Source organism: Sander lucioperca, chromosome 2 (assembly GCF_008315115.2).
Source record: "Sander lucioperca isolate FBNREF2018 chromosome 2, SLUC_FBN_1.2, whole genome shotgun sequence".
NCBI lineage: Eukaryota > Metazoa > Chordata > Actinopteri > Perciformes > Percidae > Sander > Sander lucioperca.
In genome coordinates, this window is record NC_050174.1 from 31,600,042 (window position 1) to 31,623,807 (window position 23,766).

At 43.2% G+C, this 23,766-nt stretch overlaps 1 protein-coding gene across 3 annotated transcripts in view; it reads right to left on the reverse strand.

Annotated features, from left to right (window-relative positions):
• Positions 1–23,766, reverse strand: part of abca2 (ATP-binding cassette, sub-family A (ABC1), member 2) — a 206,323-nt gene that overhangs the window by 71,524 nt on the left and 111,033 nt on the right. For all 3 annotated transcript variants that reach the window (XR_004896101.1, XM_031300882.2, XM_031300881.2), the window contains 6 exons: positions 22,096–22,198; positions 12,617–12,942; positions 7,469–7,682; positions 4,344–4,449; positions 4,149–4,260; positions 3,917–3,977 (listed from right to left, as the gene is read on the reverse strand). Coding sequence is in view for 2 of the 3 variants with exons in the window: in XM_031300882.2 (XP_031156742.1) it covers positions 3,917–3,977; positions 4,149–4,260; positions 4,344–4,449; positions 7,469–7,682; positions 12,617–12,942; positions 22,096–22,198 (922 nt within the window). In the remaining variant the exon portion in view is untranslated. The remainder of the gene's footprint in view (positions 1–3,916; positions 3,978–4,148; positions 4,261–4,343; positions 4,450–7,468; positions 7,683–12,616; positions 12,943–22,095; positions 22,199–23,766) is intronic.

Sequence of the window (23,766 nt, forward strand, 5' to 3'; positions counted from 1 at the left end):
CCAGTCTCTGTGCTGCCGTTTTTCGTTATTTAATAAATCCCTGAGCTCAAACCATCTCCTGCCTGCCTGCCTCTCCCTGCATTTGGGTACTTTAATCCCTGAAACCCGTGACAGAACGATCTGACCATCATGGACCCAGTGGAGAAGCTTCTTTTCACGGAGAACGTGATGGAGTTCAGCCAGGCTGTGCAGAGTCTTTTTTACTCGGGTCCAGATCAGTATTCTTCCATCCTGGAAAGACTCGCCATACAGCGGCACTGGTTGTCAGAGAGACCTTGGGTGAGTCACTTCGTTCCCCAGCTGGAGGTTTTTAAGAAGTGGCTAGATTATTTTTTACAAGCCACTTCCAAAAACTTACCCACCAGCCTGCCTGTTTACACCATGGCTACCAGTCTGAAGCCCTGTAAATCTGCTAGCAGCTCACCTATACTCCTTTCTCTCGGCCCCAATGCAACCTGCTCAGCGTACCCCCTCAACCAAGAGTCCCTTGAGGATACCCGCTTGGCCGAACTCACGTAGAGGCCGAAGGCGGGGAGAAAGACGTCATGGCTCCCGTTGCCATGCCCCGCTCTTCACCCCAGAGTTCTCTCTCCCCACTGTCCCAAGCTCCCCGGTGTCCCCGAGCTCCCCAGTGTCCCCGCACTGACCAGTGTCCCAGCACTGCCCAGTGTCCCCGAGCTCCCCAGAGTCCCTGAACTTTCCAGTGTCCCAGCACTGTCTAGTGTCCCAGAGCTTTCTAGTGTCCCCGAGCTTTCTAGTCTCCCCGAGTTTACCAGTGTCCCAGCACTGCCCAGTGTCCCCGAGCTTTCTAGTCTCCCCGAGTTTACCAGTGTCCCAGCACTGCCCAGTGTCCCCGAGCTTTCTAGTCTCCCCGAGTTTACCAGTGTCCCAGCACTACCCAGTGTCCCCAAGCTGCCCAGTGTCTCAGAGTTGACTAGTGTCCACGAGTTGCCCAGTGTCTCCGAGTTGACCAGTGTCCCAGCACTGCCCAGTGTCCCCGAGCTGCCCAGTGTCTCCGAGTTGACTAGTGTCCCAGCACTGCCCAGTGTCCCCGAGCTGCCCAGTGTCTCCGAGCTTTCTAGTGTCCCCGAGCTGACCAGTGTACCCGAACTGAACCATGCGTCTGACCCCCAGAGTCCCGGCTGTTTAGCAGCCCTCCAGGGTCCCGGCTGTTTAGCAGTCCTCCAGAGTCCCGGCTGTTTAGCAGCCCCCCAGAGTCCCGGCTGTTTAGCAGCCCCCCAGAGTCCCGGCTGTTTAGCAGCCCCCCAGAATCCCGGATGGCTAGCAGCCTCTCTGAATCCCGGCTGGCTAGCAGCCCCTTTGAATCCCGGCTGGCTAGCAGCCCCTCTGAATCCCGGCTGCTCTCTGAATCCCGGCTGGCTAGCAGCCCCTCTGAATCCCGGCTGCTCTCTGAATCCTGGCTGGCTAGCAGCCCCTCTGAATCCTGGCAGGCAAGCAGCCTCTCTGAATCCCGGCTGGCTAGCAGCCCCTCTGAATCCCGGCTGCTCTCTGAATCCTGGCTGGCTAGCAGCCCCTCTGAATCCCGGCAGGCTAGCAGCTTCCCTGAACCCCGGCTGGCTAGCTCCAGCCCAGCTGACCCGTCGCCTGGCCCCTGTCCAGCTGACCCATCGCCTGGCCCCTGCCCAGCTGACCCGTCGCCTGGCCCCTGCCCAGCTGACCCGTCGCCTGGCCTCAGCCCAGCTGACCCGTCGCCTGACTCCAGCCCAGCTGACCCGTCGCCTGGCCCCTGCCCAGCTGACCCGTTCGCCTCCTGAGGAGCTCTGCCTTGGCCGACCTGCTCGGCCTCCAGAGGAGCGCAGCCCTCGCCATCCTGTTTGGCCGCCAGAAGGGTTCTGCCTTTGTCGACGGCCGCCAGAAGGGTTCTGCCTTTGCCGACGGCCGCCTAAGAGTCCTCGTCGTCCTGCTTGGCCGCCTGAAATCTTGCCTTCGCCGCTGGCCGCCTGGGAGTCCTCGATGGCCAGTTCGGCCACCGGAGGGGTTCCCCCTTCACAAGCAGTTCAGTCCCTTGTTCCCAAGTGCCCATGGTTCCCTGTACCCTAGTGCCCATGGTTCCCAGTGCCCTAGCGCCCTCTGTCTCCAGTTCCCCTGTACCCTAGTGCCCATGGTCCCCAGTGCCCTAGCGCCCTCTGTCTCCAGTTCCCCAGTGCCCTAGTGCCCATGGTCCCCAGTTCCTGAGTGCCACTGTTCCCAGTGCTCGTTCCCCAGTTCTCATGGACGTTCTGCCTCCCCCCGGACTCTCTCCGCCCTCCTTGGGTTGTTTTTGGTTTCTTGAACACTTTTTTGTTTTTTGATCTTTTTTGATTTTTTTTTTCCTCCTCCTCGCCGCCCTCCCGGGGTTGTTTTTTGTTTTGAGACGTCTGGAATCCGCCCCTTGAGGAAGGGGTACTGTTGTGGTTTTGAACATTTCTGTTGCCTGTTATTATTATTGTTTCCTGTTGTGTTTATTGTATTCCATGGTCTGTGTATATTTTGTTGTGTATATTTCTGTTCCCTGTTGTGTATTTCCCTGTTTATGTTCTGTTTCCTGTTTTATTTTGATAGTCTGTTTTCCGTCTTGTCATGTCTAGTTTTACTTTCTGTGTTTTCCCGCCTGTGTGATTGTCTGATGTGCTCCACCTGTTCCCCAGCCCTGGTGTCATCTGTCTTGTGTCTTCTCGTTACCTAGTTTATTTAGCCCCTGTGTTTCCTTTGTCTGTTGTCAGATCGTTTTGTGTCTGTTTGCGTTCCTGTCCTGTCAGCGTGTTGTAGCCTGTGCCATTGTTTTGGATTCCTCCCTGCTTTATTTTTGTAAGTTTTCCCTCTGAGTTTTTCCTAGTGTTTTTCCAGTCTCTGTGCTGCTGTTTTTCGTTATTTAATAAATCCCTGAGCTCAAACCATCTCCTGCTTGCCTGCCTGCCTCTCCCTGCATTTGGGTCATTTAATCCCTGAAACCCGTGACAATATTTCCTGTAATAAATCCAAAAATGACCCCAATACATCATCAGCTATTAAGGAAACATGCTAAATTGAAATACTATCTTTTCTGACAACAATGCTAATTTCTCCTTTTGAAATTCCGGAATTTCTGTTTGTGTTTTGGCCTGTGTGTTGGTATCAACTGCCCAGTTTGACAGCAAGGCTGGGTTGCCAGATATACCTGTAAAAACGTAAACCCAGCGCGCTATAGCTGTAACGTCAGTACTGTACAGACATGAAAGCAGCAAATAAATGAACAGGATCAACGAAAATAGATTCTACCCGACCTAAAAAAAACGGCATGTTTCTAACAAGTGAATTATTTTAAGCCAAGAGCGGGGGACTGTAAATCGGGAAGAGAGGACCGTGAGTTTGCAGTGTGTTTAGCGATTGTTGCTAGTGTTATTTTTAGCGGTTCCTACCGTAATTCTTAACCGAGGAAGTGTGTCTGTCCGTCGAGTGGAGAGGATGGCAAGGTTGTTGTGTTTTTAGCGGTTCCTACAGTAATTCTAAGCCTAGAAAGTGTCTCTGTCTGTCGGGTGGAAAAGACAGCGAGGTTGTTGTGTTTTCAGCGGTTCCTACTGTAATTCTAAGCCGAAAAAAGTGTGCCTGTCAGTTGGGTACAGGGCTCCGCGTGAGCACGGGCTTTGATGACTGTCAATATAGCCAGCATCTAACGTTAGCTACTCCACTGTGCTGTGAAGTAATGTCTGGCTATCTGAGACAAGCATCTAGCAAAATTGTTGTGGATGCTGTGGTCTCAGCCTAGAAACCTCCGTGAACTTCGAGTCTGGGGAGGAGGGGGTGGGGTAGACGACTCTCTCCAGTATTTTGAATTTGTACTGCAGTAACTATTTTAAACACTAGCTGTCAGTATTACATATTGCACCTTTAAGTTATTCTTTGAGGCACTAAATATCAATGCTTTTGAGCAACTTACAGGTAGTCCAAAGAGAGGCTGGCACTGGTTCGATTCATTGGGTGGTTTGTCAGTGTGAAGCCTGCAAAACACATACACATAACACAACAACGTAGTTTGTGTAGATGATAATAACCAAAAGCAGGAGCTGGTCCAATACTACAACTTTATTAAACAACACTGTCAATTATTTGGCATGAACCAGGGAGACACATCCATATCTTAAAATTAAAATGTACTCTTATGTAATTACCATAGGCAGCAGGGTTGCCCTTGGATGCAGGCAGGTTGGCACGCAGGATGGCATTGTTGAGGACATTCAGATAAGTCGGCATGCTGTGGTAACCTTTGTTGTTGTACAGAACCTGGACACAAGCGGTTGCTCTGTCAGTGGTTGTTAATACTGTGTTTGTGCACTTCTTTTGTATGTTCAGAGTGCCCGTCTTACCTGAGCTAATCTACGAACTGCTATCTTGCGAATCATTGTAGGTATCTTTCTCCCAAAGGATGCTGGGATTGATTTCTGGATGTTTCCCACTGTTAAACCACCATATCTTTTGAGAACAAAGTCAGGGTACAAAATAGACGGAAAAAAAAATAGTCAAAATATAGTTATAGTGCAGAGTTAAAAGAATTGTCCAACATTTGAGGAAATATGCGCTATTATGAACATCCTGGCATTGTCCTGGGTTTCAGCACCACTGCACGAATCTCAGACTTTAACGCACATGAAACAAATTTCAGGACTGGCTTTCTCCACCTGCATAAAACATTGCAAAAATGAGGCCTGTCTCACAAAGACACAGCACCCCTTCTCATCTCTGCTTCTCTTTATGGACATCAGATTCATCTACCAACCCTTTGTAAGCTGGCTCAGGTTTGCCTTAGACCAGCCCTTACTTATGCAGCTATAGGTTAAGACTGCCAGGGGACTTCCTATTACACACTGAGCTCCTCTTTCCTCCTCTCTCGCTCCATATGTATGCATTCATGTCCCATTAATGCATGTTACTGACTTAGCTTCTTCCCCGAAATCTTTATGCTTTCTCACCTTGATTGTGGCTGCAGCTGCTGCCATGGTCCTGCTCGACGCCCACTGCTACTATTATTATTATCATTAGTCATATTCTATTATCGTCGTTCTATTATCTTTACTGTTATTAGGGGTCCAAGCCCGAGGGGGCATGGGAACACATCTCCAGCGGAGTTGTGGACCCCTATTGTTTTCGCTAATGAGATTTTTATTATTAGAGGGTTGGGAACCGCGTTTGCAAGGCAACGCGGTTCACAGATCCACCGGAGCAGTGGAACCCTATTGCTTTCCTAAGGACTATTATTAGGGTCCAAGCCAGAGTCTGGAAGAACTGGCGGTAGCAAAGCTACGCCGTTCGCACAGCAGGGCTATTGTTATTCTAAGGATTATTATTAGGGGTCCAAGCCCGAGGGGGAATGGGAACCGCTTATGCAAGGCAACGTGGTACACATCTCCAGCGGAGCTGTGGAACCCTATTGTTTTTGCTAATGATATTTTTATTATTATTCTTTATCCGGCAAATTAATCGCCTTTTTGAGGGGCTTAACATACTCAAAAACTCACCAAAATTGGCAGTTGCATCAAGTCTGGTGAACATTTACGTATTTTAAGGGTTTTGGGAATAGGTGCACAAAAATGGCTCACTAGCGGCCCCTACAAAATTAAATAAATCGAGCCCCTGCAGTACGTTTAACGTAGACTAACGAAACTTGGTAGACATATGTAGCATGTCCAGACGTACAAAAAGACTCATTGTAAATCTCACCCTAAACCCAACAGGAAGTCCCATTTTGAACTGAAAGTTCGAAATTAGTGCGATTTTGGCCATTTCCACGTCGTACTTTAACAAACTCCTCCTAGAGATTTCATCCGATCAACTTCATCCGATCAACTTCAAATTTGGTCTGTGCCATCTTAAGACGTTAAAGATGAAAAGTTATTAAAAGAAAAACTTTTCGTCATAGGGCAAGGCCATGTCGGGGCGGCCATTTTGTGCGTTTCGCCATCGAAACAGGAAGTGGGTGTAACTTGAGTGTACATTGTCCAATTGGCTCGACACTTTTCAGGATTCATAAGACTCTAACTCTGACGACATTTACCGGACAAAATTGACTCAAAGTCACAGTGCCCCCTAGTGGCAACAGGAAGTAGGCCTAAAAGTCAAGGTGCTATATTTTAACGAACTCCTCCTAGAGATTTCATCAGATCGATTTCAAATGTGTGTGTGATCTAAAGACCTTAACGATGAAAAGTTATTAAAAGAAAAACTTTTCGTCCAACGGTGTGAGCGTGGCGTGGCGGCCATTTTGAGCATTTATCGATGAACGAAGAAGTTGTTGTAACTTTAGTGTACATTGTCCAATTTGGCCGAAATTTCTCACGATTGACAAGGGTCCAAGCCTGAGGACATTTATAGGCCAAAATTCCTGGCAACAGGAAATCAGCCTTATATGACAAACATCATCCGATTTACATGAAATTTATGTGTGGTCTACATGTGATACTGAGCCGCCCCCTATACATTAACCACACCCACTTACTCAGGCCACGCCCCCTTTCATAACATTTGAACCGTTTAAGGTAAAGTCTTGTGTGAGGTGTCATTGAACTCAGCAGATAGTTCCTTCTTCATTGTTGATGGTTTGGCCCACCCCCTATGCTTAAACCACGCCCCCTTTCATAACTGGTGACCCATTTAAGGTAGAGTCTTGTGTGAGGTATCATTGAACTCAGCAGGGAGTTCCCTTTTCATTGGTGACGATTTGCAGTGTCTGAGTGCGACGCAAATGCACGGTCGCAAGGAGCGGGGTCTGCCAGTAACCCCGACGCGCGCAGAGGCGCGAGGGCCCGTCCATAAAAGTCATACTGCAGCCTACACCGTAAAAGTTACGCAAGTGAAACTTGACACGTAACTCGTAAAAATTACACATATCCACCACTAGGTGACGCTATAGCAGAAAAAACGTGTTTGGCCTTATAACTCCCAAACCATACATTGCACATTCAAAAACCATATATTGTCATGTTCAGATGTCTAACCTTACACATTGAATAAAAATACAAACTTTGTCTTAGATAAAAAAAATAAACTGATGTAATGAAATAAAACAAATTGTGTCTCGTATAAATTTAGTATTTTCTGTAGTGTAAAATCAAACTGTACCTCATCATTACAGTAATACAACATATAAAACAACTAAAATGTAAGTTTTCAATTAGAATTATTTTTCTAAATTATTTCAAATACTGACTTCTGCATAAACATTTGTATAATCTCAAGGAAATGATCACTGCAGAGCCTGTTTTAAGAAACATGTATTTCTGTTTGACTGCATTAATTGAGGATGACCTTTTCATTGTAAAATGAAAGATTTTGAGGGCGGAATTTGCATTTAGTGATATTAGATTTGTGCACTGGAAATCTGTCACGAAACGGAGCAAAAGCAACTGTAAAATACTGTAAAAACATGTCCATGGCCATCTCTGTTGATAGTATGACATTGAAATAAAAAATTATGACACAATCCCACAACTCCTACCTGTGCAGGCGCAGCCTGTCTGATGTGAAAAGCAGGTACTCAGAGACATTCCTGCCTGTGATGTCCACCACGATGTCACCTGTCACCACCTTCATGAGAGGGGGCCGTCCTCCCACCCCACTGGGGCAAGAGAAGCCTGTCCCCTGCATAGAGCAGGTACAACGCACCGGCTCATGGATGGACAGGGGGAGGGTTGGAGAAGATGTCACAGGCTCTATGCAAACATAAAACAGGTCTTTATTAATTTTGTCAGAATTTCATTAACAATGTCTCAGTTCCATTAAGTGTACCAGTAAGCTACTAGTCGGTACACTTACGGTTACTTACAGCAGGCTCAGTAGGGAACGAAACGGATGCTGACGGATTTGGTGTTATTGTGTGATGCTTTTTTGCCATCAGTGTTCTCCGTGAAGTTAGCTGGAAGTAATGTAATGTTGCGTTTTATGTGGAGTGAGCACTATGCCGGACTAAAAAAAAAGTCCATAGCATCAAAAAATGCTATGTTGTTTGTCAGCATTGCAGTCAGTCTTATTAGAAATAAATTTGGCCCAGTGTGCTCTGATTAATTTGGCGCATTCCCCCTGGATCTTAGGATTCCCCCACTTGCCAAATCCCACTTTAACCCCTACCCCGCCTGCAGATGTACACAGAGGGGATCCAACTCCTTTATTGAATGGATTAGGAGATTGTTAAGTATCAATACCATTTACAGGTGGACTTACTAGGAGAGATGGTGCCTGGCACTGTATAATAATGCCTAACCTAAAGATAGCTAAAAAAAAGTATAAAAAGGCTTTTGGTAGGCCAAATTGGTTAGCCACTGGTTGAAGGATATCATCAAATTAAAAGAGATCATTAAAGTATTTAGGCCATTATTAAACCAGTTGAGAAATGTATCCTGCCTTCATTGTAAAGAAATGGGTAAAATCAATAGGAATTGATCAGTGCCTGAATTGGACCAAAAAAGGTGCCGGTACTCTAATTCAGGATTTGCATGACATGATCATCACATGTGTCTTGGATATATTTATATGCCTGTCTTGACAACATATCAATTAGAATGTGTTTTTATATAGCCTGACGTCGTCATACTCAGATTCTAGTCAGAATATGAGTCTGATACTGCGCCACTGGGCTGTGATTATGGGGCGTGTTTCAACTGAACCATGAAAGAAAATGCCTCTGCAATCAATTGGATAGACCTACAACCAATCAGAGCAACGGAACTCAACTGTCAACAGAACTCACAATCCGTGAAATGGTCACGTTATTTTGATTTATTGATTCGTGTACAGGTCACAATTTTCTCGTTTATTTTGTGTACAGGTCACGATTTTCAAACGTGACCATTTCACGAAGCACCACACACCGGCAACAACAACGGGACGGACCGCCACACGTAGGATATTGATCCCCGGGCGCAGGGACACGATCCGCGGTCTCTGTAGCATGCAACAACGGGGACATGAAACGTCACACGCCACAACAACGGGACGGTTGTGGTTAGAAAAAAAGAATGGGGAAAGGTTGTGGTTCAGAAAAGAAGAACGGAGAAAGGAACCGTCACACGCAGGAGATGCCGACAACAACGGGACGGTTGTGGTTAGGAAGAGAATAACGCAGAAAGGAACTGCAACACGTGGAACGCGATCCCCGGTCTCTGGGGTGAAAGTCCTGTGCCGTTCGTCCCATCCACCACTCCGACCAACCGCCCTGTGAGGATTTTCGCCTTATCAATACTACTCACTACCGTATCGTTCTGTGATCACGAAATATGCTTCCCATTGAAATACATTACTTTAAAATTCGTGCTCACCACATGAAAATAACAACATTAACGTGTTCAGTACACAAATCAATAGATTCAATAACGTGACCATTTCACGAACTGCCATGAGACTGGGCTGGAACTCAAAACCAATGAGACGAGATGAGACCAAGCCCCCAGAAAAGAGCGCCATGTTTTAAAGCCACCATGGGCGGAACTGCACCCCATGGCATGATGGCATAATGGATGTGAGCAGACTGCACTGTGCATGCTCATATGACTGCTCTCCCGAGGTCCTGTTGCTGTAATAAAGGATAATGCTAACGGTAATGGTTGTAATTCACCATGTGTTCTATTAATACATCCATGGTATGTATGCTGTAAAGCCTGTAATGTTATTAAGAGAAGCTCTGTTCACGAAACTGCAGGCTAACCTTAGTAGCTAGCGCTAGCTAGTAGCTAGCTAGTAGCACGACATAATAATTATATCTCCTCTCATCCATGGATGTATTAAGAGAACTGGATACAGCGTTCGGCGGGTTCATTCCAATGAGAGTGCTCAAAAGTGCATAAAGCAATCATGGAGCTTGGATCTTCCGCGTTGACTGGCCCATGACGTCACAATGAACATGCGCACTAGCAACAGTTTGTTTTGTCGTAGCAACATGCTCATCCATCGTTTATTTAGCTAAGCATGGAAATGATCAGGAACAACAAAAACACAATGTTTAACGTTAGTCAATATTTTATACAATGAAACGGCGAGTTCATGAGTTCGCCACTTGTAAGAGACACAAGAGAGAAGCTCATGAACGAGCATGTTGCTACGACAAAACAAACTGTTGCTAGTGCGCATGTTCATTGTGACGTCATGGGCCAGTCAACGCGGAAGATCCAAGCTCCATGATTGCTTTATGCACTTTTGAGCACTCTCATTGGAATGAACCCGCCGAACGCTGTATCCAGTTCTCTTAATACATCCATGGATGAGACAGTGTATCGTCTCCATAGCAACCACTCTTTGCACTTCCGTCCTAACTTCTGACTTTTAGACCTTTTTGAAGCTGGATATATAATTTGTTTCATGTATATATGAATGTGGATAACGTTAGTGATAGTGAGATGCTTGCTACAGTTGCATTTCTAGAGATGAATCGGTGAAAACACGTTTTATTTCTCTGATTCACGGCTTTGTTCATGTAAACAAAACACTAATTTGTCTATATTGTATTATTTAGGTTGTCGTGTGTGTGCACGATCAGATGGCATGTTGTGTGTTGACAGAACTGAAACATGCACTGCACACTCAGATAGAGAGAAATATAAATGCTGAATGTCCTTCTTTAGTAAGACAAAATGTGATAACGTAATTTGCACTGTGATTATTTAGCCTACCATTTAGTTTACATGCCAAAATAAAAATGCTGGGATTGATTTTTCAGCATTTGTTTCCCACCTTTTTGGTTTTATGCTGCATGTTTTACGCTGCGTACAACTCTGATCAGCATCAGATAGCTGCTTGCTTGATTATCAAGGAAAATGCACAAAATACTTAAAACTTTGAATGTGTTTCTCAACTTCAATATTCAAGTTAACCCTTAGATAGTCTATATCGACGATGTTCCACTTCCAGGATTGTTCAGGTGCCGCCAGAAATTCTGCCGGATGTCTCTTTTTAGGCCGGATGTCCCACACCTTCCGGCCTGCTGCTACACATAATCATTTCACATAATTGTAGGATGGCCTCTCACAGGATGTATGCTTGCATTCTTGAGGCCTGCGCTACATACAGATATCTCACATAATCGTAGAATGGCCTCCCGCAGGATGTATCTTACATTCTTGAGGCCTGCAGCTACACAGATATTTCACATAACTGTAGAAGGATCTTCTTGTTGTTTTACGGTGGTGGGCATCCATGTTATTGGTGCATTACTGCCACTGTAGGATGATCTTTATGCTAATGATTTCTGAGGTCTGCAGCAGGCGTGCTGCTTCACATAGTATTTCACATAATTGTAGGACGGCCTCTCATGGTGTCTTGCATTCTTGAGGCCTGCAGCAGGCTTGCTGCTACACATACATGTTAACATGTTCTAGCTGATGCTCCCATGCTGAGCAGTTGTTTTGGGGGTTTCTGCATGGTGCTCCCTGTTTTAGTCTAGCATTTTGCTTGGCTGGTCCAGAGAGCATTATCAAGAGCGGAGCCATCAGCGCCAAGCATAACTGTATTTCCATTTGTTGCAATAAATGGGTAAATCTATGACAAGAGTGTTCCTGACTGAAATTAAGCTTAGCATTAGTTCATGCAGGACACGGAAGTCATACGCACACTGATTGAATTATTATTCCTATCAGACACATCAACCACAGCCATTTTTACATCAAGGCGGTCCTTTTAAATGTGACTCCCTCCTCACTGGTTCTTGCTATGCTGACGCTGCTTCACTGACTGCTGCTGCTGGCAATGTTTTACCTCCACCACTCCAGCCTCCACCTTCCTAGTTCAGAGTCCTAACATGACTCAAAGTTTAAAATGGTTTTTCAATGTCTTTCTTTTGGCTCTTTCTTTTTTTACCCAGGGGGTTTCTGAATGGTGCTCACTGTTTCATCTTAGCATGCTGCTTGGCTAGTCCAGGGAGCATTATCAAGAGTGGAGCCATCAGCGACAAGCATAACTGTATTTCCATTTGTTGCAATAAATGGTTAAAGCTATGAGTGTTCCTGACTGAACTGATTCGAAGGCCAGTGATGTTGTTGAGGTGGAGCTAGACTCCATAAAGACAATGCAAGAGAGGAGGATACTGTTCAAAATACACTCTATCCTGGACAACTGCTCCACACAACACACTGGTCAGTCTGAGGAGCACCAGTGACAGATTCTGATGATACACCACCGAGCGCCACAGGAGGTCATTCCTGCCTGTGGCCATCAAGCTATATAACTCCTCCCTCTGAGTGTTACATGCATAGAGTGTCAAAACAGTTACATATTAGTATGTGCAATATCTGTTATCTTATGTATATAAACACTGTACTTTATTTATGTTCATACTGTACTTTATTTATATTGACGCTGTATTTTTTTATGTTCACACTGCACTTCAAATAACATTTGTACAATTCATTGGTTTTTCAACAATCTTTTAACCCAATCTTACTTAATAATCTTACTTCACTTCTACTTAACTTTTTGTTTTACTTTCTACACGTATTGACTAGCTCTTTTCTTACTTAGTTTTACCTTTTCCCTTTCACTGCAACTGACCAATTTCCCTGAGGGGATCAAAAAAGTATTCTGATTCTGATATTTAAAACTGCACACATTTAAGTGGGTTGCACATATGAAAATGGTCACCAGCCTTATGAGATGGACTCACCATCAACTGTTGTTGGAGGGGCGACTGTGAAGTTCCACAGTCCATCCTCAAAGCGAGGATCTGGGTCATCTGAAGGTGCCGGTGAAGGAGGTGGGGGTACAAAGTTCGAGAGGGGGACCCCCTGAGTGAAGGAGTCCAGACACATGGAGTCAAAGTAGCGGGCAGCCAGGGTCTTGGAGTTGTTGGCACTGGGGTTAAGGGTCTGAGCCAGTTGGTCCAGGGTGCTGTTGAATGGGGTTTTAAGGACGCAGGTAGCACCCACGCCCGAAGGCAGACGGAGGGTGTTGATGATCTTTTGTGGGTTGGCATCTGGTGACAGCTTGCTCCTGAGAGAGGAGGCCAGAGATGCTACAATTGTTTCTGCACTGGTTATTGACAGTCACAAAGAGATCTATTCCCAAATGTAATTTTTCCATTTTGACTCTAACAAAACAAATTGTTATGACTATAACTTCTGTTCCCTGAAGGAGAGGAATGAGGTACAACACATATGAGATATCACACCCCCATGTGACCAGACTGAAGACCCCCGCCTGCACATATAAACATCCATCACCGCAGTTATCCTTCAGTTAGATAGCCGCTCGTCACCAAGCCCAGCTGTGGCAACTCAGTGTTGTCTTAGTGTAGCTTGCTCGACACATTTGGTGAAGGTGCGGTGTCAGTGACAAGCCGAACGGCAGCACCAGGTATGCGTAGGCTGTGCCCTCGAATGCAAACCTTAGAAACTTCCTAGGGTCTAGGTGTATTGCTATATATATTATTATATATAGCATATATTATATATATGTATTGTAATATTTATTATTGCTACATATGAAAGTAAACATCTGTAAGATCGATTGTTGCAAACCAATCTCGGGCTGATATCACTCAGTAGCTGTCTTAGCATTTTGAACCTTTAAGTATATAGGTATTTGTTTAACACTCACAGATCTAGAATAGGAAGGAGCCCTCCCCCTTTCTTTGGAACAACAAAATAACGGCTGTACCAACCTTTGTTCATCTTTGAAGCAAGAACAGCATGCATTGCTCTCTTGAGTGTTTATTTCCTCCCCCAGTACTGCTGCCACCTCGTCCCATACGGCTCCACAGAATTGACCAAGCCACCTTTTTTGCCTCCATCCAGATCCAAATACTGTCCATTGCCGGGAAACATGATGCATGTAATAATAATAATAATAATAATAATAATAATAATAATAATAATAATAATAATAACTTTTATTTTGCCTTTCATGAAACCCAAGGACACTATACAGAATTAGAGGTTGTAGGCTGTAGTAAACAGGTGGTGTTTCACAAGTTTTTTAAATATGTCCAGGGATGTAGCATTTCAGATATCTGCAGGAGGGTGTTCCAGAGGGATGGGGCTGTGACACTTAAGGCTCTGTCTCCAGAGGTACAGAGTTTGGTGTGGGGAATGGAGAGCAGACGTTTGATGTGAGTATGGAAAGAGAAGGTGGAGTCCAGGATTACACCAATGTTGCAGACCTCAGAGGATGAGCAGATGGTGCACCCATCAACATCCAGGATGAGATCTCCAACCTTCTAGAGCAGCGCCACAACCAAGAGCTCTGTTTTATTGCTGTTTAGTTTGAGTATGTTGGTTGACATCTAGGCTTTGATGTCATGCAGACAGTTGACCAGGGAGAAACGTTCAGAACCCTGCAAGGACCTCAGGCGCAACAACTGACCCACTTCCACCGCTAGGTGGCGCTATAGCAGAAAAAACACGTTTGGCCCTATAACTCCCAAACATTGTACATCGCACATTCAAAAACCATATATATTCGTGTTCCCTGGATCCAACTGAATCTCCTAATATAGGCCACGCCCATTTCCGCCTAGACTTTTATGCGTGAAAAATCGTGATTTATCAAAAACCTACCGTACTTTGCCGAACTCCTCCTAGACCGTGCGACCGATCTGCATGAAATTTGGCACGTAGAATCTCTAGACCGACCTGACACAAAGTTATTAAAATAATTTTTATAGGATAATAATTGTGCAAATTAAGGACGAACAAATTAGACAAAGTATGAAACACCAACTTTGCCATATCTCGACCAAAATAAATGCTATCAATGCAAAACTTTAGATTCTTGTTTGCCATGACCCTCTGGAGGTCCCCCACACATTTTAAGAAAATTGGGGGAGCTACAAGTACAAAAAGTTTATATCTCATGAACGGCGCATCCGATTTTTATGAAATTTGGAGGGTACCATCTAGGGCCACTCCTGAGGCCACCCCTACAGTGGGGTACTGATTGGTCAAAATGGGCATGGCCTATGGGACGCACATTTGGATTCATCACTTACACTCATGTGAGCAACTTTAAATTTACAGGGTAGATGTACAATGGGTCATGGACCTCACCTACCAAAAATTACACATGTGGACCACTAGGTGGCGCTATAATGTTTTTTTGCCTTTAACACCCACATTACACATTGCACATTAGAAAACCTTACATCCACGTGTTCCTTGAATTAACCTGAATCACATGATATAGGCCTCGCCCATTTCCGCTAAGAATTTTTGTCGCAATATCGCGCAATGCACAAAACCAACTTTTTCGAACTTGTCCTAGGCCATGTGACCGATCTGCACGAAACCTGGTAGATAGCATCTCCAGATGGACTTGACCAAAAGTTATGGAAACAATTTTGCTACGTTAAAGTATGCACATTGGACGACCAAACTAAATTTCCTAGCTAACTACCAAACACGAACTTTATCATATGTCGGACAAATTAAATGTTATCAGCAAAACACTTGAGATTATTATTGTTAAACATCCCACTACGATGCTTTGTACCAAATTTGGTGAAGATCGGCCATTAGGGGGCACTATAATCAACGTTTGTGTTTTGGCCAATAACTCAATACATGTAAATGGGACATTTGCGATTGCAATTTCTCTGCCGCAGTAATTGCTATCAACATGAAACTTGTGATGCTTGTTTAGCATGCCGCTCTGATGCTCTGTACCAAATTTGGCGAAGATCGTTGACGATAGTTGGGGTCAAGTGACCAGGGGTCTCATTTATAAACGTGGCGTACGCACAAAACACGGCTGAAAATGTGCGTACGCCACTTCCCACGTAAAGGTTGTGATTTATAAAAAACAAACTTGACGGGAGAATGTGCGGTCCTCCATGCAAACTCTGAACCATGCGTACGCACATTTTGGAGACAATGGGAATTGGCGACGCAGATGGTAAGGTGGTGAACTGAAGTCAGACTGCAGAAAGTAAATGTGGGAATAACGATTATTCGTAATATGTTCAAGTATTGATGCCTCACATTTTTTCACTCCATATCATCCACGTTACCATGAAGATTAAATCCAGCAGTGCTATTTGCGCTTGTACTAAGTGATACTTGTTCCATAAACATCTTGTAAAATCCAACTCAAATCTTTAATAAAAATTCGTTATTAATGTTTAGTCGGTGCTGTCTCACCATCACATTGTCTGCTACAGAGCGCAGGAAGACATGGCCCGACTGCATGGATTACAGGATAGCATCAAATACCCTAGCATTAGATAACGGTAGAACACAGTGTAAATAGCTAAATATGTCTTTAATACTGTGCATATATCATCAAATGTCAAAGTCTGGAAATACAGTCGTTAAGCTCTCGCGTAATCGTTACAGTTAATGTCCTCATTATCGGTCCTAACTTTAATACTGTTGGTGACAAAACCTGCATGAAGTAAAGTGTGGTTGCCTATTAGACTTTCGTCTTCAGATTGTATCTCGGGGTGGGGGGTACCACGAAAGTTGATGCTGTGATTTTGGCAAGGTGTTAACAATCACAATATGTTGTAAACATATAAATACTGCGGTGAACCTGTGCGTAATGCTGCATGTTGGCACTGCTGGCCCTGCAGGAGGACCACGGCAATGGAAGAAACAGGAGGAAAAAAAAAGGCTTCAGGGACCATGACGATGACTGGCTAATAGTGTTGTTTTCTTCAACGAAAATTATGACTAAATATCGTCGTCAATGAACCTTTATCATGTGACAAAAACGAGACTGGTGACTATAATTAAATGTATAATGCAATATTGTTGAAAAATAAAAAAAAATGCTAAAATGTCTCTTCATTTTTGTTGACCAAAACGAGACGAGACATAATGTTATAACGTTATTTCGTCTTGTTTAGTCGCGTTATTATTATTTTGCAGTATTTCTGTTCCCTGTGTCTGACTTCAGGGGCTGCATCAGGTCGCACTCGGGTCGCACTGCGCAGACGCAGGCGACCTTACTTCCTCAAGCCCTGTCGCGGCATTATTTAATTTAGAAGATGCAGCGGTGCGTTAGAGAGTGAGACGAGCATAAACAACAACAAACGAAATTAAGTCTGACACAGAGAAAGGGACCATGGCCGGCCAGCCGGAGTTCGTCTTTGGGAGAAAAAGAAAAAACGGCATTTGGAAAAACTTTCATTACATAGAAGTGGAAAAGAAAACGGAATGTGTTGTGGAAAAAGATGGGGAGAAATGTGACCACAAAAAAAAAAGGAAAAAACACCACGAACCTTAAGCGACATCTCAAGCCATTCCATAATGAAACTGAGGTAAGTCAAGACATTAACGTAACTTTCTATTTTAGAAAGCTAATGCCAACTCATGATGTTGTGGTTAATGTGTCTCATTTTAACATTAGCTTTAGACGTTAGCCACTGGAGCTGAAAACGACTGAGACAAACGTGTGTGTGTATTTGTTTGTGTGTGTGTGTGTGTGTGTGTGTGTGTGTGTGTGTATTTGTTTGTGTGAGAAAGTGTGTGGGTTCTTAGTTCCCACCTGACTGACTCCATGTGTACTAAGCATCCCTTGTTGGACAACATTTTGGTTTTGTCTATACTACTAGGTACTTATACTATATTCCATCCGTCCTTCTTCGTCCGCCTATCCGTATCGGGGCGCTGGCGGAGCAGCTCCAGCAGGGGACCCCAAACTTCCCTTTTCCCGAGCCACATTAACCAGCTCCGACTGGGGGATCCCGAGGCATTCCCAGGCCAGGTTGGAGATGTAATCCCTCCACCTAGTCCTGGGTCTTCCCCGAGGCCTCCTCCCAGCTGGACGTGCCTGGAACACCATCCTTACCAGATGCCCGAACCACCTCAACTGGCTCCTTTCGACGCGAAGGAGCAGCGGCTCTACTCCGAGCTCCTCACGGATGACTGTACTTCTCACCCTATCTCTAAGGGAGACGCCAGCCACCCTCCTGAGGAAACCCATTTCGGCCGCTGGTACCATGGATCTAATTTTTTCGGTCATGACCCAGCCTTCATGACCATAGGTGAGGGTAGGAACGAAAACTGACCGGTAGATCGAGAGCTTTGCCTTCTGGCTCAGCTCTCTTTTCGTCACAACGGTGCGATAAATTGAATGTAATACCGCACCAGCTGCGCCGATTCTCCGACCAATCTCCCGCTCCATTGTCCCCTCACTCGCGAACAAGACCCCAAGGTATTTAAACTCCTTCACTTGGGGTAGGGACTCATTCCCTACCTGGAGAAGGCACTCCATCGGTTTCGTTTTTTTTTTTGAGAACCATGGCCTCAGATTTAGAGGTGCCGATCCTCATCCCAGCCGCTTCACACTCGGCGAACCGATCCAGTGAGTGCTGAAGGTCACAGGCCAATGATGCCATCAGGACCACATCATCTGCAAAAAGCAGCGATGAGATCCCCAGAACACCAAACTGCAACCCCTCCCCACCCCGACTACGCCTCGATATCCAGTCCATATATACTACAAACAGGATTGGTGTCAAAGCGCAGCCCTGGCTATACTATATTGACTGGATTAAATATAATTGCATTACTAAAAAAAGACTAAAATACTATTTTCATTCAACTAGACTAAATGTCATCAATTTTCGTCGACTAAAACTAGACTAAAATGTCATCAGTTTTCGTCGACTAAAAGTAGACTAAAATAGTCATGTATAATTCTGACTAAAATAAGACTAAAATGCTCAGACTTTTAGTCGACTGAAACTTGACTAGACTAAAAAGAGTATGAACATGACTAAAACTAATAAAAACTAAAATGACAGCTTGACACAAAGACTAGACTAAAACTAAAATTAAAACAGGCCGCCACAAACAACACTACTGGCTAATATGCCGATTTAAATTCCCTAAAGCTGCGCTCTTGGATCTCTGTACTGAATTGGGTCCAGTAGAGAGGGCAACACGCCGGAACCGTGCCATCCCAGTCGATCCCGGTCCAAATACTGGTCCTCGCCACTCTGGGGGCAACCGGCTGTTTGCAGAGGGAAATGTCAGACAAGTGTTTTATATAAATATTATATATAATCTTCAACTTTATCACTAAGGCTTGATATTATATATAGTTCTGTTAAATCTTATCTATAGGTCTGGTATATCGAAGCTGTCCCCGAGTACCGTAATGCTTGCCGTTTTGGAAGGTATTATTAATATAGGTAGTCTATAGATCAGGTTTCCCTACACTGTGCAAGAACAGGACAAATTTTTAATTCAATCTGCAGCAATTCCTGAGAAGTTTTTTGCTTTTTCCGCACCAGTCGTCATGATCCGGCATGATTCAGCGCAACGAAATACCAACTGCCAGGGTCACTAACATACTTATCAGCATTCATGAGGTGCTTTGCATTGACTATTTATGGTTAAAAATGGGCGTGTACAGGGTGGGATAAGAGGCTGATTCACGTACGCACGCTTGTGGGTAATCTGTGATTTATAAAGGGAACATTGCTTACAGATGTACGTACACACGGTTTTATAAATCTAAATTGTTTTTGGCGTACACCATATTTGCCTTTTGGGCGTACGTACACTTTTAGTAAGGATCCTAAGCACAGTTTTATAAATGAGACCCCTGGTCAGACTTCTTCAGAAGTAGTGTGAACACTCAAATCTTGCCCAGATCAGATTTTTTCAAATCAGATATAGACCACTTCCATACGTGGTCCTGAATCAGACCCAGGTCAGATTTATTTTCAATGCGGCCGCAGTGTGAACAACCAAGGCGGATTTGATACGACTTTTACGTCAATCTACATATCGACATATCTCACAATTATGCGCCGGCAGACACAGACAGTAAAATTAAAAACTTGACTAGGCATCCGAAAGTTTTGAATAATGTCATGACACTGTAAAGCTATTCACAACACAGTCCCACCACTCCTGGCTTCGTCTCTGCATCCACACAGACCTCTATAGTGAATTTGCAGCCATAACCCTGCAAAAGGCTTCAACAAAACGTTCCTTGCCATCAGACTTAGACAAAGCTGCATCCCTCGACTCGAAGAGGAGACGGTAGTCTTTCCCAGCACTTTCTCCACACAAGAGTGCTGGAGCTGGCAACAAAACGCATAGGACTCAGGGGTTCAGTCAATGGTCTCGGATGTTTATATGTGCAGATGGGGCCTGCAAGGTCCAGTGTTACAATGGTTTGCCTCCTAACTGAAAGATAGAACCTTTTCTGTCACAATAATAAATTGATCTCCATCTCCTGCTCACCTATTTATCTATAAGGGATTGTTACAAAAATTGCCCCCCTACCTGTCTTGACTCCTGAGCCAAGACACTATATTCAAAACACCCTTTCTCAGGATTGGCTTACACTTTTTTGTCCCTGCAGTAAAAAGTAATCTTGGAAAGACAGTTTTTAGATTTTTTGCCCCATTTCTCTTGAATAATTTATAGAGTAATCTAAAAATGGATGCACTGATACCAATGGGTCGATTCAAAATTTTGATTAACCTCTTTCATTTTAACTGTGACTGTTTTACATAGCATAGTATGTCTTTGTATTGGCATCAATGTCATTTTAGAATGCACTTCTCTTCTTTTCTACTGTTGTTTTTTATAAATGTGTTTTTAATTTAAATCTTTTTAACTCTTAACTTAATTGTATAAAATAATTTTATATTTTTCCATTCATGCCTGCATACTGTCTACTTGTCTTAATATTTAAATATTTTCTTAATTTCATTTGATTGTATTTCTGTTTGATATTTCACTTTGTACTCAGGTCTCACTTGCAAATGAGATGTTGATCTTAATGTGATTTCCTGATTAACTAAAGTATATATAAATGTGGCATCCCCCAAGGTTAAATTTTAGGTCCTCTTTTATTTCATTTTACATGCTTTCCCATGGCTCTATGTTTGTGAAATATAATGTTTTGTATTACTGTTATGCAGATGATACAGAATTGTATATTCCCTATTACACCTAATAACACCTGCTCTACACTTTTAATTGTCTAAATGATATCAAATGTTTGATGGCGAGAAACTGTTTGGCCTTCCAAGCTCTGTCACCAGCTTAACCAATGTGTTTGGGCCCTTCCGCAAAATGAAGTTAAAAATCATGGTGTCTTCCTGGACACTTCATTGAATTTTAACAAACAGTTGTGTTGTGGGCAGCTTTTATCAGCTTAGAATCCCAGCTAAATTAAAGCTGTTTTTATCCAACCACAACCTGGAAACGGTTATTCATGCTTTTATCACCTCTCGGCTTAATTATTGTAATTCTCTGTATTTTTGGCTTGACCCACTCTACCCTTTCCTTTCCAAATAGCTCAAAATGCAGCCGCTAAACTTCTAACTGGAACAAGGAAAAGACAATACACTTCTGATCTGGCTCACCTGCATTGGTTACCAGTCAAATACAGAATTGATTTAAAAATCTTACTATTTGTTTTTAAAGCCTTAAATGGACTAGCTCCACAATACATTACTTATCTGAAAACAGCATATTTAGAGTAAATTTAGATGGGAGTTGGCTGCAAGTGACAGAGGATGTAGGCATTAATGATTGTAATTAACTGTAAATGTAGCAGTAAATGTAATGGTTGAGCTACAGTTTATCAGTAAATAAATCAAGACCCAAGCCAAGTTCCCGGGTCTTGGTTGCCAACTGCTGAGGAAAGGGAAGGGGCTTAACCCAGAAGTATCCCCTGTGCATCCCGAGCACAGTCTGGAAACTGAAGCAGGAAGGGTTAACAAATGGCTAACATTGCTGGGCCTTGTGTGTTTTCAGTCTGTTAAGTACAGCAATTGGCATATAATACTATTGTTTCTGACACTAGTTATTAGTTTGTGCTTCAAGTTAGCTGTTATCACAACTAATATTACATGTTGGTCTGTTGGTCAATCCACCACTTTGGTCCACACTGACTATTCAACAACTATTGGATGAATTGGATAATTACCAAAAGTTAGCATGCTAACATGTTAAACTAAGATGGCAAATATTATACTGGTTATTGTCATTGTTGACAGTCATACATTCTGTTTTCCTTAATTTGAAGCTACCAAGTTTGGAGATCCTAAAACCAGCTTTTCTGTTGACATTTTGCAATAATTTCCCCCCAAAAGCTGCAACCAACCGGTTTGAGTCATTCTTATCTAAATCTATCTTCATCTATAGGCAGAAAAATTACCTTTCAGTTTTTTCTTACCTGTACTGGGGTCTGTCTTCGTTGGCATAGGGAATGAAGTTGCCTCTAGGTTGGGTATAGTTATGATACTGAGATGGGGACAAGATCAGGGGTGGCAAATCTCCTGTAAAACAAGACAAACAGAATGTTCATCCACTTGTTAGGGCTTCTTTATTAGGGCTTATTTTATTACTACTAAGAGCACTTACTGTCCTTATAATACAGTATTGACCCAGATATAAGACACCATCTTTTTGGAAAAAGACTTGGTCGTTTATTTTCCGGTACATTAAAAAGACATAATAAGCCATACTTTATATCAAATTAGGCCATAACTACAAATAATGTTGTTTTTCATAGACAGAAAACAAACACAGTTATACGCTAATCGGAAACCACACACCTAAATTATGCTGTAACTAGAAACGCATATATTGCCGTAATGAACTCAAAATATACTACATCTAGACAATATATTATTCCAAATTACTCTCTATTTAGAAACCAAATACTGGTGCTTATTAGAAGAAAAGTACTGGTAATGTCAAACCATGTCGTCACATCTGCCGCAACTTCAGTCACTTATGCCTGGAGGTGCTCTGGAGTCCCGTGGTGTTTGTAGGTAGTACATACTGTATATATAAAATATATATATATGGCTATGCTTTATCCACCCTCTACTTCCACATTTAAGACATTAGAACATGTAATGTTACTATCCGACCAAACATAGGCTGTATTAGCTGCAGGACATAACCATCTTTATTTCCCATCCTTATTAATGGGTAATTAGTGACACATAAGAACAGAACTGTACCCTAAAATGAAGTAGGGTATCAGTATTATTTTCCCTTATTATCTTATTAGCCAAAAATGGCTTATTGATGCATATTTTCATATTAGTATACAGGTTAAATAAACACACATGATATTTCAAAAATGCATTTATTAATTGATTGTGTAGGCTTTGCTTGTGTCTGATCTTTTAACGTTACTGCTGCTTGCCACTTCGTCCCTCGTTTGTAAATGCGATCTGCATTCAGCAACAATAAATACACAGCAAGCTAGCTAGGCTATAGCTAGTTTTCTTAGACTAAACATTGCATCGTCACGAAATACAGATAAACTAGTTATTGTGCTATGGGAAGGTTTAGCAGTAGTATAACCAACTAGAAAATGCATTTCCTGCAGAAAATGCGTGTTAATGCAATTGCTAAAGCTAAACTGGATTAATAGCTTAAATCCGTTGAAGTAGTGAGAATAGTTGGAAAGTGGGAATGGTTTTAATAAGTATGAATTTGAATAGGACCACTAATGTATAAAAGATGTGGAATAATTGTTTTTTTTTAAAAGCTAATGCGAAAGCTAAACTGGATTGCTAGATAAAATGTGTAAGAAGAAGGTGAAGTTGTAAGAAATGTGGAAAAGTGATAATTGTTCTAATAATATATCTTTAAAAGTTGAATAATAGCCATATTGTATGAAAGTTGTAGGTGTTACAGCAGTGGCAAGCGAGCGACATGCATTCGGCACATATCGCACATCGTGAAGACAACAGCAAAGCCCATTTTTAGTTTTAATGAAATCAAACAAAGAGAAATGTAGTGCTCCCAGGTTGACCCAGGTGATCCCTGAAATGTCATACCAGGGATATACCCATGTTGACTGGCTTGGTTTAAATTTCCAAAAGGA